This window comes from Vulpes lagopus, chromosome 8 (assembly GCF_018345385.1).
Source record: "Vulpes lagopus strain Blue_001 chromosome 8, ASM1834538v1, whole genome shotgun sequence".
Classification (NCBI taxonomy): domain Eukaryota; kingdom Metazoa; phylum Chordata; class Mammalia; order Carnivora; family Canidae; genus Vulpes; species Vulpes lagopus.
The window spans coordinates 85,579,182-85,592,921 of record NC_054831.1 but is presented as its reverse complement, the minus strand read 5'-3'; the positions used below and the strand labels follow the sequence as shown (position 1 = coordinate 85,592,921).

The following is a 13,740-nucleotide window of genomic DNA, read 5'->3' as shown; positions in this document are numbered from 1 at the left end:
TCACATCCTACAATAGTTTCATTGAATTGAAGAGATGTCAGGGGACTTGATGATGATATCCTCCAAAATGCCTGTCTCTTTGAGTTATACAGCTCCACACTGCGCAAGTTTGCACTTGAGACACAGTTGTCATCCTGAGATCATCCTTAAACCTCATTTAGAGATTCATTTCACTTCTTTTATCAATATTCTCTTTTCTGTTTCTTTTGACTTCCTCTCTCTTGGACTACTCTAACATTTTGATAGATTTCTTCTAGTAGTTTCCAGAAAGAGTATATGAGAGTTAAATTTGTTGTGACCTTGGGTGTATTAAAATATCTTTAGTCTATCCTCAAATTTGATTGATAATATGATTATAGATTTCTAGGTTAGAAATACTTTTCTTCAGAATTTTAAAATTTTTCCAGTGAGTTCCCTAAACCAATGTATTTGTTAAGAACTCTAAGGCAAGGGGCACCTGGTGGCTTGGTGGTTGAGTGTCGGCCTTGGCCTTTGGCTCAGGTAGTGATCCTGGGGTCCTGGGATAGAGTCCCGCATCCGGCTCTGCTTCTCCCTCTGCCTATGTCTCTGCCTCTCTCTGTGTGTCTCATGAATAAATAAAATCTTTAAAAAAAAGAACTCTAAGGCAAATATTCTTTTAGATCTTCTTATATGTAACCTGTATTTTTATTTCTTGTACTATTTTGTCATTGTACCAAGAATTTTTTAATTAAACATTCATGTGTCTTAGTTTGAGTTTATGTTCATCCATTGACAATTCCTTTCTATTAGGAAACTAATTCTCTTCAGCTTTTAGAAATTTTCTTGAATTATTTCATGGATAATTGTTTTTTTCTCTCTCTCTCAATTACTACTAATCAAATGGTGGGGCTCTTTACGATCTCTAATATCCTTTTTTCTCTCTCTCCTGTTTAACATTTTCAAATACTTTGGTAGTATTTCCTGGAATATTTTCTAAACTTCACCTTCAAGCTTTTCTTGAGATTTTCACTTCTTTATTATGTTCATAATTTAAAAGAGCCTTCTTTTTTAAAATGACATTTTCAAGGGATCCGTCTGTTTGTACTTATTTCTTAGATGCAATAACTTCTTTTCTCATCTGATGGTATTAATTATAGTTGTTTTTTCAAGTTTTCTTCTCTGAAAATGTTTTATCCAATTACCTCCTTTCCTCTTTGTTTGGATTTTGTTTCTGTTTTTCTTTTTTTAAAGATTTTGTTTATTCATGAGAAACACAGAGAGGAGAGAGAGAGAGAGGGGCAGAGGGAGAAGCAGTCTCCATGCAGGGAGCCTGACATAGGACTGGATCCAGGGTCTCCAGGATCACGCCCTGGGCTGAAGGCGGCGCTAAACCACTGAGCCACCTGGGCTGCCCATTTCTGTTTTTCTTTTTAGAAATTTTCTTCAGGTGTCTCATTCAGGTGTCTGTTCTTAATTTAGTTTGGTAGACTAAGTGGTCACTCTGAGCACGTTGGCAGGGCTTATCCACTTTGATATGTACTCTTAGGTAAATTGAAAGCACTTGAGGTTGGGAAACCCCAGTGTCAGTCTGATTAGGTCTTTCCACTTGAGCTGGCCAGGTTACTCAAGTCTATAAAATCTCCTACCCAAAAGGAAAAGGCATAGATTGAAAATGTAAAAGATTGATGGGAGAAGAGTAGTGGAGATCCGCATCACTCAGGATACACTAGGTAAGGCTTCAATATCAAACAACTCCAAGTCTCCATAGCTTAACACAATGGAAGTTGATTCCTTTCTTACACTACATATCTATAAAGTTCAGCATGGAGCCATTGTAGTGGTCAGTCAGGGATCCAGGCTTTTGGAGACTCCATCTCCACCTATGCTTTTAGGATCACTATACTGGGGAAAATAAATGTATTAAACCATGCACACTCTCTTAAAGATTTAACCCAGAGTAATATTTATCATTTCTTTTTTTTAAAGATTTCATTTATTTATTCATGAGAGCCACAGAGAGAGAGAGTCAGAGACACAGCCAGAGAGAGAAGCAGACTCCATGCAGGGAGCCTGATGTGGGACTCGATCCAGGGACCTCAGGATCATACCCTGGGATGAAAGCAGCGCTAAACCACTGAGTCATCCAGGTGCCCCTATATCATTTCTTCTCATATTTTATTGGCCAAAAGAAATTACATGGTCATACATAATTTAAAGAGAAAGTAGAATTGAAAAAAAAATAAAGAGGAAATAATTGAAATTCTGCCAGGGGTGCCTGGGTGGTTAGTGTGTTAAGCATCCATCTCTTGATTTTAGCTCAGGTCATGATCTCAAGCCCCAAGTCAGGCTCCGTGGTGCCTACTTAAGATTTTCTCTCTCCCTCTGGCCCCCCTCCACCCCGCTATGCATGCGCGCGCGCGCGCTCTCTCTCTAGGAAAGGAAGGGAGGGAAGGTGAGAAGGTGGGAAGGAAGGAAGGAAGGAAGGAAGGAAGGAAGGAAGGAAGGAAGGAAGGAAGTTAATTATGCCATGTGTCTGAGAGGAGAACTGAAACATCTGTAATTGGTCCCAGTGATTATCATAGCATTTTAGTATTACTCAGCACTCAATGTTTAGATGGTCACTTATTTCCACTACCCATATTACCCTGCCCTCAATTTTGCCAGTGGAACCTCTAATATAATGACTCTCCTTTTTGCTGTTATAAGAAATCAAAACTCCAGACTTGTGCTAGGATCAGAGAAATAGGTTGCTCTTGACTGCAGTGGGGAAAAGTGATCTGTTACATATTTAACCACTTTTCAGGCAATTTTTATATGATCCTCCATGTTTGGCACCTTATCATCATTTCCAGAGTATCTCAGGCTGACAGCTCTGATGCTTCTGAGTATCCTGAAGTTTAAATAGGATTGGTTCTCAGCTTTTCCCACTTCAGGATTGGTAATTGGTTGTCAGTCTACTAAGTCATTCATCTACTTTCTAGCCACTAAGATTATTCTCCGTTGTCTTCTACATTACTCTTTCCATTCTTGTAAGTTTATGTTTTTGAAAATAGCTCTTCACTTTTATGTTAATGCATATTTAAATGAAGTAAATTAAAGGTGCATATCCAATCCACCAGTTTAACTCAAAATAAATACCCTTGAATTTTCCAGACAAATAGACTTAATGTTTTATTGGTTAAATCTTCTGTGGTTATTATTCTATTTAATTAAATTATCTTTTATACTTACAATCAATTTATTTTCATTTTTAAAAATTATTTTTTTACATCTTGGGTTGTTTCCTTTTCCTATTTGTTCTCAATAAATTTTGATTTCTAAGACATGCATGTAAGCCTCACAGTTTTCTCTAATCATTCTTTGGTTGTTATCTTAAATATCACTTTGTTAAAGAAACATACTATATCAGCCAGAATTATGTTCTATGTAATTTCTATATATAAATATGTTCTCTATAATTTCAACCTGATACTGTAAAAGAACCTATAGCAAAAATGGCTAACATAAAATAAAATTTTATTTTCTCTCATAAAAGTTTAGTAGCTTGAAATGCATTCAGTGTTATCTGGGATCATCACTTTCCATCTTTTTGTTTTATCATCTTCAAATCATGGCCTTTACTTTATAATACAAGATAGCTGCATAATATCCATCCATTATATCTCCATTTAGACCAAAAAATAGGAGAAAGGAAAGGCTTTGTCTTCTTTTTTAAAGACTACTTCCATGGAATATTCCATGGGACTCATATCTCAATGGCTATAACTTAGTCACAAGACCACTCTCAATCACAACAAAAGTTGGAAAATACAATCTATAGCCCATATATCCACATGGGCAACCAAAAATGAGAGGTCTATTAGTGAAAATAAGGGTAGAACATACATTTGGGTGAAATGAGTAGTCTATGTCATACCCACTCAGACCACACCTACAGTTCCCACTGCTCACTAGGAGCAGATAGGGTCAACTAAACTGCCTGTTTGCGTTGCTTATTAGAAGAGCACATGATTGCATTTCTACATATTGGTGTTGTGATTTGAATAAAAGAATTCTTGTTCCACTGAAAACTTAGCCCCAAAGCAATAAATGAATTCAGTTGCTGGGACAAGATTCTCTTTGAACTAATGATGCTTCCCTCAGGGTGCTTTTGGCAACTGTCATCCATTCCTACTTCTTCTTATGACTTTTTAAGAATTCTGGATCTAGAAGTCTTAAAACTCCATTTTAAGGATTCCTTTGAATTATTTTCTGGATGTAAATTTGGCTTTACCAGTGAAATGCCTTTGGATGATCCTGAGAAGATAGGCAAAGGTCATCTACCCACTGTCATTCCTGTTGACCAGCAAGGTCAGAGAGATGTGAGTGCTTGCAGCCAAGCCAGCATTTCTGGGTCTAGCCATGAGTTTCAGAAGGAATTGGAGGTCATTGTGGCACCAAGACACTAGGTTCCAGTGCATTGTCACCAATTTGGGAGGTGATGGTGGGAGAATTGTGGAAACAACAGTTTTGGTAGTAATAGCAGCTTCTTGATTTCTGTACTGCAACAATAGCAGAATACCTTCAAAACCAGTTCAGTGCTGGCTCTCTCACTTTTGCTCATCCAGTTCTTATGATTTTGTAATTCCTTCTAGCAAATATCTTTTCTGGTTAGATATACATTGAGTGGCTTCTGTTTTTTATTGTCTTCAATTCTTAATAATTCACCTAAATTCAAAATTGTACACCTTCACTCAAATTATAAGGAATAGGAGCTTCTCAATTAGAGTTTGCAAAGGAAAGGAAGTAAAGTATAAAATCATCAAGTAGTTAAAGCGCTATTTCCTTAAGCTAACACATATTAGTTGGCTTAAGAATAGAGAAGAATAAATTACAGGTACATTCCTGAAAAACCAAGGATGAAAATATTTAATAAATTTAATATATATACATATTATAAATATAAATATATGTATTTAAAAACAGACCATGGTCTGAAACCAAATCATAGACACTTTCTTTATCCCTTTATATGTAACATAAAAAATAAAATAAGTTTAAAAAATTTCATTGTTTGGAGCCCCTCGGTGCCTCAGTTGGTTTAACCTCTGACTCGATTTTGGCTCAGATCATGATCTTAGGGTCATGGGATCAAGCCCCAAGTAGAGCTTTGCCTTCAGGCAAGGAGTCTTCTTGGGACTCTCTCTCTCTCTTTCTCCTTCTTCCTCTGCCTCTCCTCCCTCTCCCTTTAATATAAAAATTTAAAATTTTCATTGTTTGTAAATAAATAAGGAAAGTGCTCAACATCACATCATACATTTTAAAAGATGATGGCTCACAAATCCTAAATCATAAATTGTTATCCTAAATGATGAAGCAAATATCAAATAGTGTAAACGGTACATGAGCATTTTATAAAAATAAAATATTTTGTTGTAGTTTTTAAGTTTATATAGCCAGATGATAAACTAACAAACTGAAATTCATTAATTTATTCAACTCTCATTCATCTATATTTACTTCAACAAGTATTTTCCTAAGCATAATAGAAAAAGAGTCCTCTCTATGGAGAGATTAAAGTTTAGTGGGCAGGTGATGGGCACTGAGGAGGGCACTTGATGGAATGGGCACTGGGTGTTATGCTAGAAGTTGGCAAATTTAACTCCAATAAGAAATATACAAAAAATAAAGAAAAAATAATAATAAAGTTTAGTGGGCAAAGGAAATCATTTGTCTGGACAGAGTACCCAATGAATGGAACAGTGGCTTCAAAGAAAAATAGCCTCATATATCATTGGAATGATGGCAAAATTGAATCTTCAAATTGAAAAGACATTAGGCAGAGCTTCTCACTTCTGAAATTGATGGTATAGATAATTCAGATGACCCTCACCCGGAAAATAATAAAGAATAACGGACAAAACTCTTTTTTAAAAAACTGCTTAAGGGGATCCCTGAGTGGCTCAGCAGTTTAGCACCTCCCTTCGGTCCAGGGCATGATTCTGGAGTCTGGGGATTGAGTCCGGGGATTGAGTCCGGGGATTTAGTCCAGGGATCAAGTCCTGCATTGGGCTCCTTGCGTGGAGCCTGCTTCTCCTTCTGCCTGTGTTGTGTCTCTGCCTCTGTGTGTGTGTGTGTCTCTCATGAATAAATAAATTAAATCTTTTTTAAAAACTACCTAAAAAAAAATCAAAGAGGTAAAAACAGTAGAAAACATAGTGAAAAGAAAGCCCAATTTTTGATGGAAGCCTATAACGGAGGGGTAAACAATGTATCAGAGCAACAAAACTTATTAAAGCATTTAAAAATATTTGCTTGTGGGCCTTGATTTGGTGCTGTTCATGAGAGTAAATAAATATCAATCAAGACTCAGGGCCAAGCAAATTTGCAACATATTATACAAGGATCCTCCCCATTTTAAGGGACCCCATAGGGCTACACCCTATACACACACACACACACACATATATATCATATACATAGGGTGTGTATATATAGATACACACACAACATATATATATATATATATACTTACATACATATATATGTTTACATAGTATAGGTATTAACAAATCTAAAGATGCTCCCTCTCCTCATCTCCAGGGAATTATACAGAAGCCCCCCCATGTTAAGTAGAGCAGAAGAAAAATAAAAGATGTCTGGGTAACTGTAGCTGCAGATTGGTCCTCATGTGTGTCTATATTTTCAATATGCATGTTGAGTCGTGAGAAACATCAAGCCATAAACTTAGTTTGCAGTGATTCCCTACTGATAGTGATTCAAGGATCCTAGCTGAAACCAATGAAAATACATTCTGAAGGATGAAACATGCAACCTAGGCTTTGAGGACATCCTACAAATACATTTTCAAGGGCAATCAACCATATAAGTCACACAAAGAAGCAAAAATAACATACATGACAAGAATCAGCAATAATACAGCAGAAATAGACCCATAAAACTTTAGCTATCAGAAGTCTCAGATAGATTTAAAAACCAATTATGCTTACCACACATAAATAAATGACGTACTTGATAATTTGCATAAACAGTTTGGCTGTTATGCACTGTCTCTTAAAATATAAAAGGTCTAAATTATGGGGATTATCCTTTTAAAATATATTGTAAATACTATAAACACTGATAAGATACTAGATATAATAAAGAGCATAAAAGTGAGGAGAGGAGGGAGGATATGAAAGAATGCTTCTTTGCTCATTTTGAAGCAGTCAGCTAATTGATGCTAATATCTTAATATGCATCATACTCTTGTTTTTTGATCTTATACGGATTATTTAAGCTTAAGCAAGATCTATAGTTTCATATAATTTGCTTTATTACATTCAAGTAAAACGTGATAGTTTTAAATCTAGCAATTTATTATAGAACCATTTTATGAAATTATTTTCATCTATTAACTTATTAACTTGTTCTTATATGCATTCATAGAAATCTTTTAAGGGTGTTGACTTAACAATTATTTGGGTGGTGAAATAATGATGCTGATTTCCTTTGTTTTCTGGTATGGAGTTCCCTCAAAAAGTTAAAAATAGAACTATCTCTGGACCCAGCAATTGCACTACTGGCATTTACCCAAAGGGTACAAAACTATAGATTTGGAGGGGTACCTGCACCCCAATGTTTGTAGCATCATTACCAACAATAGCCAAACCATGGAATGAGCCCAAATGTCCACTGGCTGATGAATGGACAAATAAAATGTATATATTTAGAATAGAATATTACTCAGCCATAAAAAAGAATGAAATTGCCATCTGCAACAATGTGGATGGAGCTAGAGTATATTATGCTAAGTGAAATAAGTCAGAGAAAGGCAAATACCACATGATTTCACTCATGTGGAATTTAAGAAACAAAACATATGGACATATGAGAAGGGGGGCAAAAAGAGAGAGGGAAACAAACTATAAGAATCTCTTCGTGATAGAGGAAAAACTGAGGGTTGATGGAAGGAGGTGGGTTGGGGATGGACTAAATGGGTGATGGGTATAAAGGAGGACACTTGTTTTGAAGAGCACTAGGTATTATGTGTAAATGATGAATCACTAAATTCTACTCCTGAAACCAATATTATACTGTATGTTAACTGACTAGAATTTAAATAAAAATTTGAAAGGTGAAAAAAATCCTTTGTTTTTTTGTTCATCTTAAATATGTGTGAATCATGTGACTATATATTATTTTAAAAGAATGAGAATCATTATTCTCATATTTACATATCCAAACCATTTATTATGAAAAAGTAATCATAAGTCTACAACATTTTTTCTGTTTAACAGGGATGGAATTCTTTAAAATTGTATCAGATGGTCTTGTTCAAAGATACCATTTTTGAAAGAAAATATTGAGCTTAGGAAAAACACCCAGATAAAATACTAGTTTCTTTGAGGAAAGACAATAGCGTTTTCACAACAACACTACAGAGATCCAACCATTTCCAAAGTAATAAAAATTTTTGTATAAATGAAAAGTATTTTTAAGATTGAAAGTCATCATTTACAAGACACTATGCTCATGATAATCAGAAAACACAATTCTCCTAGTCATAACAAGGTATTACTGAACAAGCTCAAACATCAGGAACCTGAAAACATTGCTGACCTCCAAAAATCTGACCTCCCCCCCCAAGATTGAGAAATGTCATTTCTCTACTATGCACATGCAAATGTGACTTGGCCAGAAATAACAACAGCGAAGACAACAAACACCCAGAGGCTCAGAATGTAAATACTTCAACAAGCTGAAGTAGGGGATCCCTGGGTGGCGCAGCGGTTTGGCGCCTGCCTTTGGCCCAGGGCACGATCCTGGATCCTGGAGACCCGGGATCAAATCCCATGTCGGGCTCCCGGTGCATGGAGCCTGCTTCTCCCTCTGCCTATGCCTCTGCCTCTCTCTCTCTCTGTGTGTGACTATCATAAATAAATAAAAATTAAAAAAATAAAATAAAAAAACAAGCTGAAATAACTATAAATATGGCAATCATTATTAATGTATGCATATGCCGCTCTGTATGCGAATGAACAGGTTGCAAACTAATAATACATTATTATCGTTTATCTCCTCTTAAGGTGAGATGCTTAACTGAACCCAAAATGATCTCTAAAGTTAGAGTTTTCCTCGGTGGCCCTACCAGCCCCTTCACCCACGAAATTGGGGATAATGGGCTTGAGGAACTTGAACTCGCTGGTCCCAGTCCCCCCCGTCAGACACACCTCGTACTGGTAGCTCTGGGACAGGGTCCCCGCGCCGCTGACGTCCACCAGGTGGCCCGGGAAGTGGCCCTCGGGCACCGCGCAGCCACCCCCCGACGCCGCCCCGCTCCTCCTGCACAGCCGCACCGCCACGAACGCCAGCGCCGAGCACAGGAAGAGCGACGACACGGACGCCAAGGCGATGACCAGGTAGACGGTGAGCGGGTCGGCCCGGGCCTCGGCCGCCGCCACGTCCGGCAGCGGCAGGTAGGGCTGCGAGAAGCCGTCCACCAGCAGCACGTGCAGCGTGACGCTGGCCGACAGCGGCGGCTCGCCATTGTCCTTGACCAGCACCAGCAGCCTGTGCCTGACGGCGTCGCGCTCGCTCAGCAGCCGGGCCGTGCGCACCTCGCCGTTGTGCGCCCACACGCCGAACAGCCCGGGCTCCGTGGCCTTGAGCAGCTGGAACGACAGCCAGGCGTTCTGGCCCGAGTCGCCGTCCACCGCCACCACCTTGGTCACCAGGTAGCCCGCCTCGGCCGCCCGCGGCACCAGCTCGGTGCAGGGCGCAGAGCCGTTCTGCAGCGGGTACAGCACGAAGGGCGCGTTGTCGTTGTCGTCCAGCACCAGCACGCGCACCAGCGCCTGGCTGCTCAGCGCGGGCGAGCCGCGGTCGGCCGCGCCCACGCGGACCTCGAAGGCCTGCAGCGCCTCGTAATCCAGGGACCTGAGCGCGAACAGCTGCCCGTTGTCCGCGTTGATGGACACCAGCGAGGCGAGCGGCAGCTGCGGGTCCCGGGGCGGCAGCAGCGAGTAGGTGACCTGGGCGTTGGCGCCCGCGTCCCTGTCGGTGGCGCTCACGGTGCCGATGTGCAGGGCGGGGCTGTTGTTCTCGCGGACGCGCAGGGTGTAGGTGGTCTGGCTGAAGGCGGGGGCGTTGTCGTTGACGTCGGAGACCGTCACGGTGATGGTGTGCTGGGTTTGCAGCCTGGGGGTCCCCAAGTCACTGACGGTGATGGTGATGTTGTACTCCGCCTGGCTCTCTCTGTCCAGCGCCCCATTTGTTACCAAGGTATAGAAATTCTCGACTGATGGCCGTAGAAGAAAGGGGAGATTGTCATCTATAGAACAAATAACCTGTTGATTTTGTCCAGAATCTGCATCTGATACACTGAAAACTGCCACTATGATCTCTGGGAGGTTTTCGGGGATGGCACTGGTGAATGACGACATGGTCAATTGAGGAGTGTTGTCATTTACATCCAGAACCTTGATCACTAAAGAGCATTTCCCTGATAGTCCCCCACCATCTGTAGCCTCAATATCCACATGATAAGATTGAAACTCCTCAAAATCCAAAGTCTTTCTCAGTCGAATTTCTCCCGTAATTGCGTGTATTTCAAAGGGTTGATTAACGTCATCTACCTGAAACAGGGCATAAGATACCTCCCCAAAGGGTCCTGCATCTAAATCTCTCGCGGAGACAGTGATTATCAGAGAGCCCAGGGAACTGTTTTCAGGGATCTGTGTCTCATAGAGCTCCTGAGCAAACTCGGGGGCATTGTCATTGATGTCCAAGACCAGGATCTGAATCTCCACGGTCCCAGACCGGGGTGGAGACCCACCATCCAGAGCCGTAAGAGTAAGCCTAAGCTCTGGCTGCTCCTCGCGGTCCAAGGCTTTGTCCAGCACCAGCTCTGGGAACTTCCTGCCATCGCTGCGATTGCGAGTGAGAACGTGGAAATGAGGATTGGAGCTGATTGTGTAGCTCTGAAGACTGTTGCTACCAGCATCTAAATCCTGTGCCATTTTCAAAGGAAATAGCTTTCCTGGTGTAGTAATTTCTGATATTTTTAGTAGCATTTCTCTGGCTGGGAACTCCGGGGCGTGGTCATTTATATCTCTGACTCGTAAAGCAGCCTGAAAAAACTGCAAGGGATTTTCCAGTAACACTTGGAAAGGTAGCACACATGGCTCAGTGGATCCGCACAGCTCTTCCCTGTCCAGTTTCTCATTCAGCAGCAAATCATAGGTCTGTGGGTCAAGCTGCAAACACTGTCTGTTCCCCTTGAAAACAACCTGGGCACCCCGTGCAGCCATTTCTCCTTTCCTGAGTCCCAAGTCCTTTGTCAAATTGGCCACAAACGTGCCACTTTCTGACTCCTCCAGTACAGAATATTGAATCGGTTCTGAACCGGCTTCCCACAAAAGCATCCATATAATGAGAATTGCCACTTGCCTTTTCTTGCGATGTACTTTTGTTTGCGCCATCTCCATTATGTCTGATCCCAGAGGAAAAAATCCTTTTCCAGTCCTCACCACCACGTCCGCCATCGACCCTCTGAAATGTCTTTGCTGTTGAATTTCCAATTCGTCTTATAACTTTTTTGACGACGACTGCTGTCCTGGATGCTTCTATCTTATTTGGCTGTAAATGTGTTCTGTATTTTGGGGGGCTTCTGAATAAAATGAAGTCCACCGAATCTGCAGAACTCTTACTCTCTTAGCCTGCACTGCCACCACGCGTTCAAATCAATAACTTCAGGAGGTGAGTACAGGCAATACCAGTTCCCAAACCTGAGCCTTAGAATGACTTCTAGGTGGAGTCAGTATTTCTCAAATTGTAGTGTGTGAACCACATGCATAAATAATTACTTGGGAGTCACGAGTGTGTTTTTTTCAAGGTCAACTCCTGGGTTTCCCTCCATATCTTGAATGAAATTCTCTGGTGGTGCTAACAGACGAAAATCTGCATTTAAATCTCTCTTTAAGTGATTCTCATGCATACTAATATTTAAGAATCTGGTAATGTAAACTTCCTATAATCAATTTTTATTCTTTGGCAGTGAAATTTATCTTTGATGAGTAGTGTGATTTGTGAATCCAAGAAGTACACTATTTAAATGTCTCAACAAACAAATCAATAAACTATACAAAATGTAAAAGTTGCTTAGCCATACCAATTAAAAATAAACAATTTTCTTTTTAAAAAATTTATTTATGATAGTCACACACAGAGAGAGAGAGAGAGAGAGGCAGAGACATAGGCAGAGGGAGAAGCAAGCTCCATGCACCGGGCCCAACGTGGGACTCGATCCCAGGTCTCCAGGATCGCACCCTGGGCCAAAGGCAAGTGCCAAACCGCTGCGCCGCCCAGGGATCCCTAAAAATAAACAATTTTCTCTAAACTATATGGCTTATAAAGTGGCATGAATAACAGACTTAATTTATTTTGTGGTTACATCTGTACAGTAAGAGGAACAATTAGGCTATTAGGAGACATAATTACAATAGAAGTATCTAATCAATTAAATTATTTAAAAGAGGAAATAGCAGTGCACCTGGGTGTACAATAGGTTAAGCCTGGGACTCTTGGTTTTGGCTTATGTCATGATTTCAGGGTTGTGAGATGGAGCCCCCAGATGGCTCCAAGCTCCCTATGAGCCTGCTTAAGACTCTCTTTCCATCTTCCCTGCCATCACCCCCCCTTGCATGCATGCGCACACACTCTCCCTCTCTCAAAGGAATCTTTAAAAGGGGAACTAGCAACAATCAGTAGTCTGTCATAAGTAGGCATTTTAGGATTTTACTTCATTTTTTATGGGTAGAATTGGTCATGATTTCATTCATTTTATTCTAACTTTTAGATCAAATTTCCCTCCTATATTAATTAATCAGGACTCAAATATATTACCCGGCTGTAAGGACATAATGCAAAGCAGAAAACAAACATTCAAGAATCACCTCTACTACCCTATCACAACAAAGTTGACACTAGTTTCTATAAATAAACCCCATATAAGGTAATATGAAAGGTGAATTACATTTGAATGGACTTCACGGAATTCAGTGATGGTTGGTTCATTGTGGCTATATCCATTTCCTTCTCACCAGTTTCTGCTCTGGCAAATAGAAAAATATGTCTCTAAATATCCTTAAAGTACATGAAATGGATCAGGGTCGCATGTAAGAACACAAAATGTAACAATTTCATTTCAGATTGATTTCATATTTATTGAGATGGGAAATCAACTGAGTTCAACCAAAGTTCACATCAGGTAAGAGCCAAAATGATGGAAGATTAAAAATGAGGATATTTTTCAAGATGTTTCAACTCTAGGTAAAATCAGTAAAGCTAAATAAAGCCTAAAATCTGAACAGATGAAATAATTTTATAGTTAAAAAGCATCTCTATCTACCCCGAAGGATAAAAGTAAGATTACTGTGATCAGCCTCCATGGTTCACTTGATAAATGTTACTGAGAATAGACATCCTTGGGAATATGAATAACAAACTAATGAAGTAAAACCAACAATCATAAACATATTAGATGGGTTTAGTTTCTTCTTTGGAATAGTCATTTCCAACTCAATCTTAAGTGCTTCTTTCCTTCAGTGGGCATTCTGATTCCAGTTTAATGGCATCCCTGGCATCTGTGTAGTCATTTGTGCATGCTCTTTGTCCACAGTGTCACCAGGCATTTCACATGTACCTTACTGGATTATTTTTCATTTTAAAGCAAATTTTACTAGCAATACAGTATCTGTAAAACTCAATTTAGATCACTGAAATTTCTTTGAGAACATT

The 13,740-nt window shown here is 39.9% G+C and overlaps 1 protein-coding gene across 1 annotated transcript; it reads right to left on the bottom strand.

The window, feature by feature from the left end:
- Positions 1–8,818: 8,818 nt before the first annotated feature.
- LOC121497321 (protocadherin beta-6-like) lies at positions 8,819–12,033 on the bottom strand. Its single transcript, XM_041766801.1, has one exon. The coding sequence runs from the start codon at positions 11,484–11,486 to the stop codon at positions 9,039–9,041; it is 2,448 nt and encodes an 815-aa protein (XP_041622735.1). The 5' UTR covers positions 11,487–12,033; the 3' UTR covers positions 8,819–9,038.
- Positions 12,034–13,740: the final 1,707 nt, after the last annotated feature.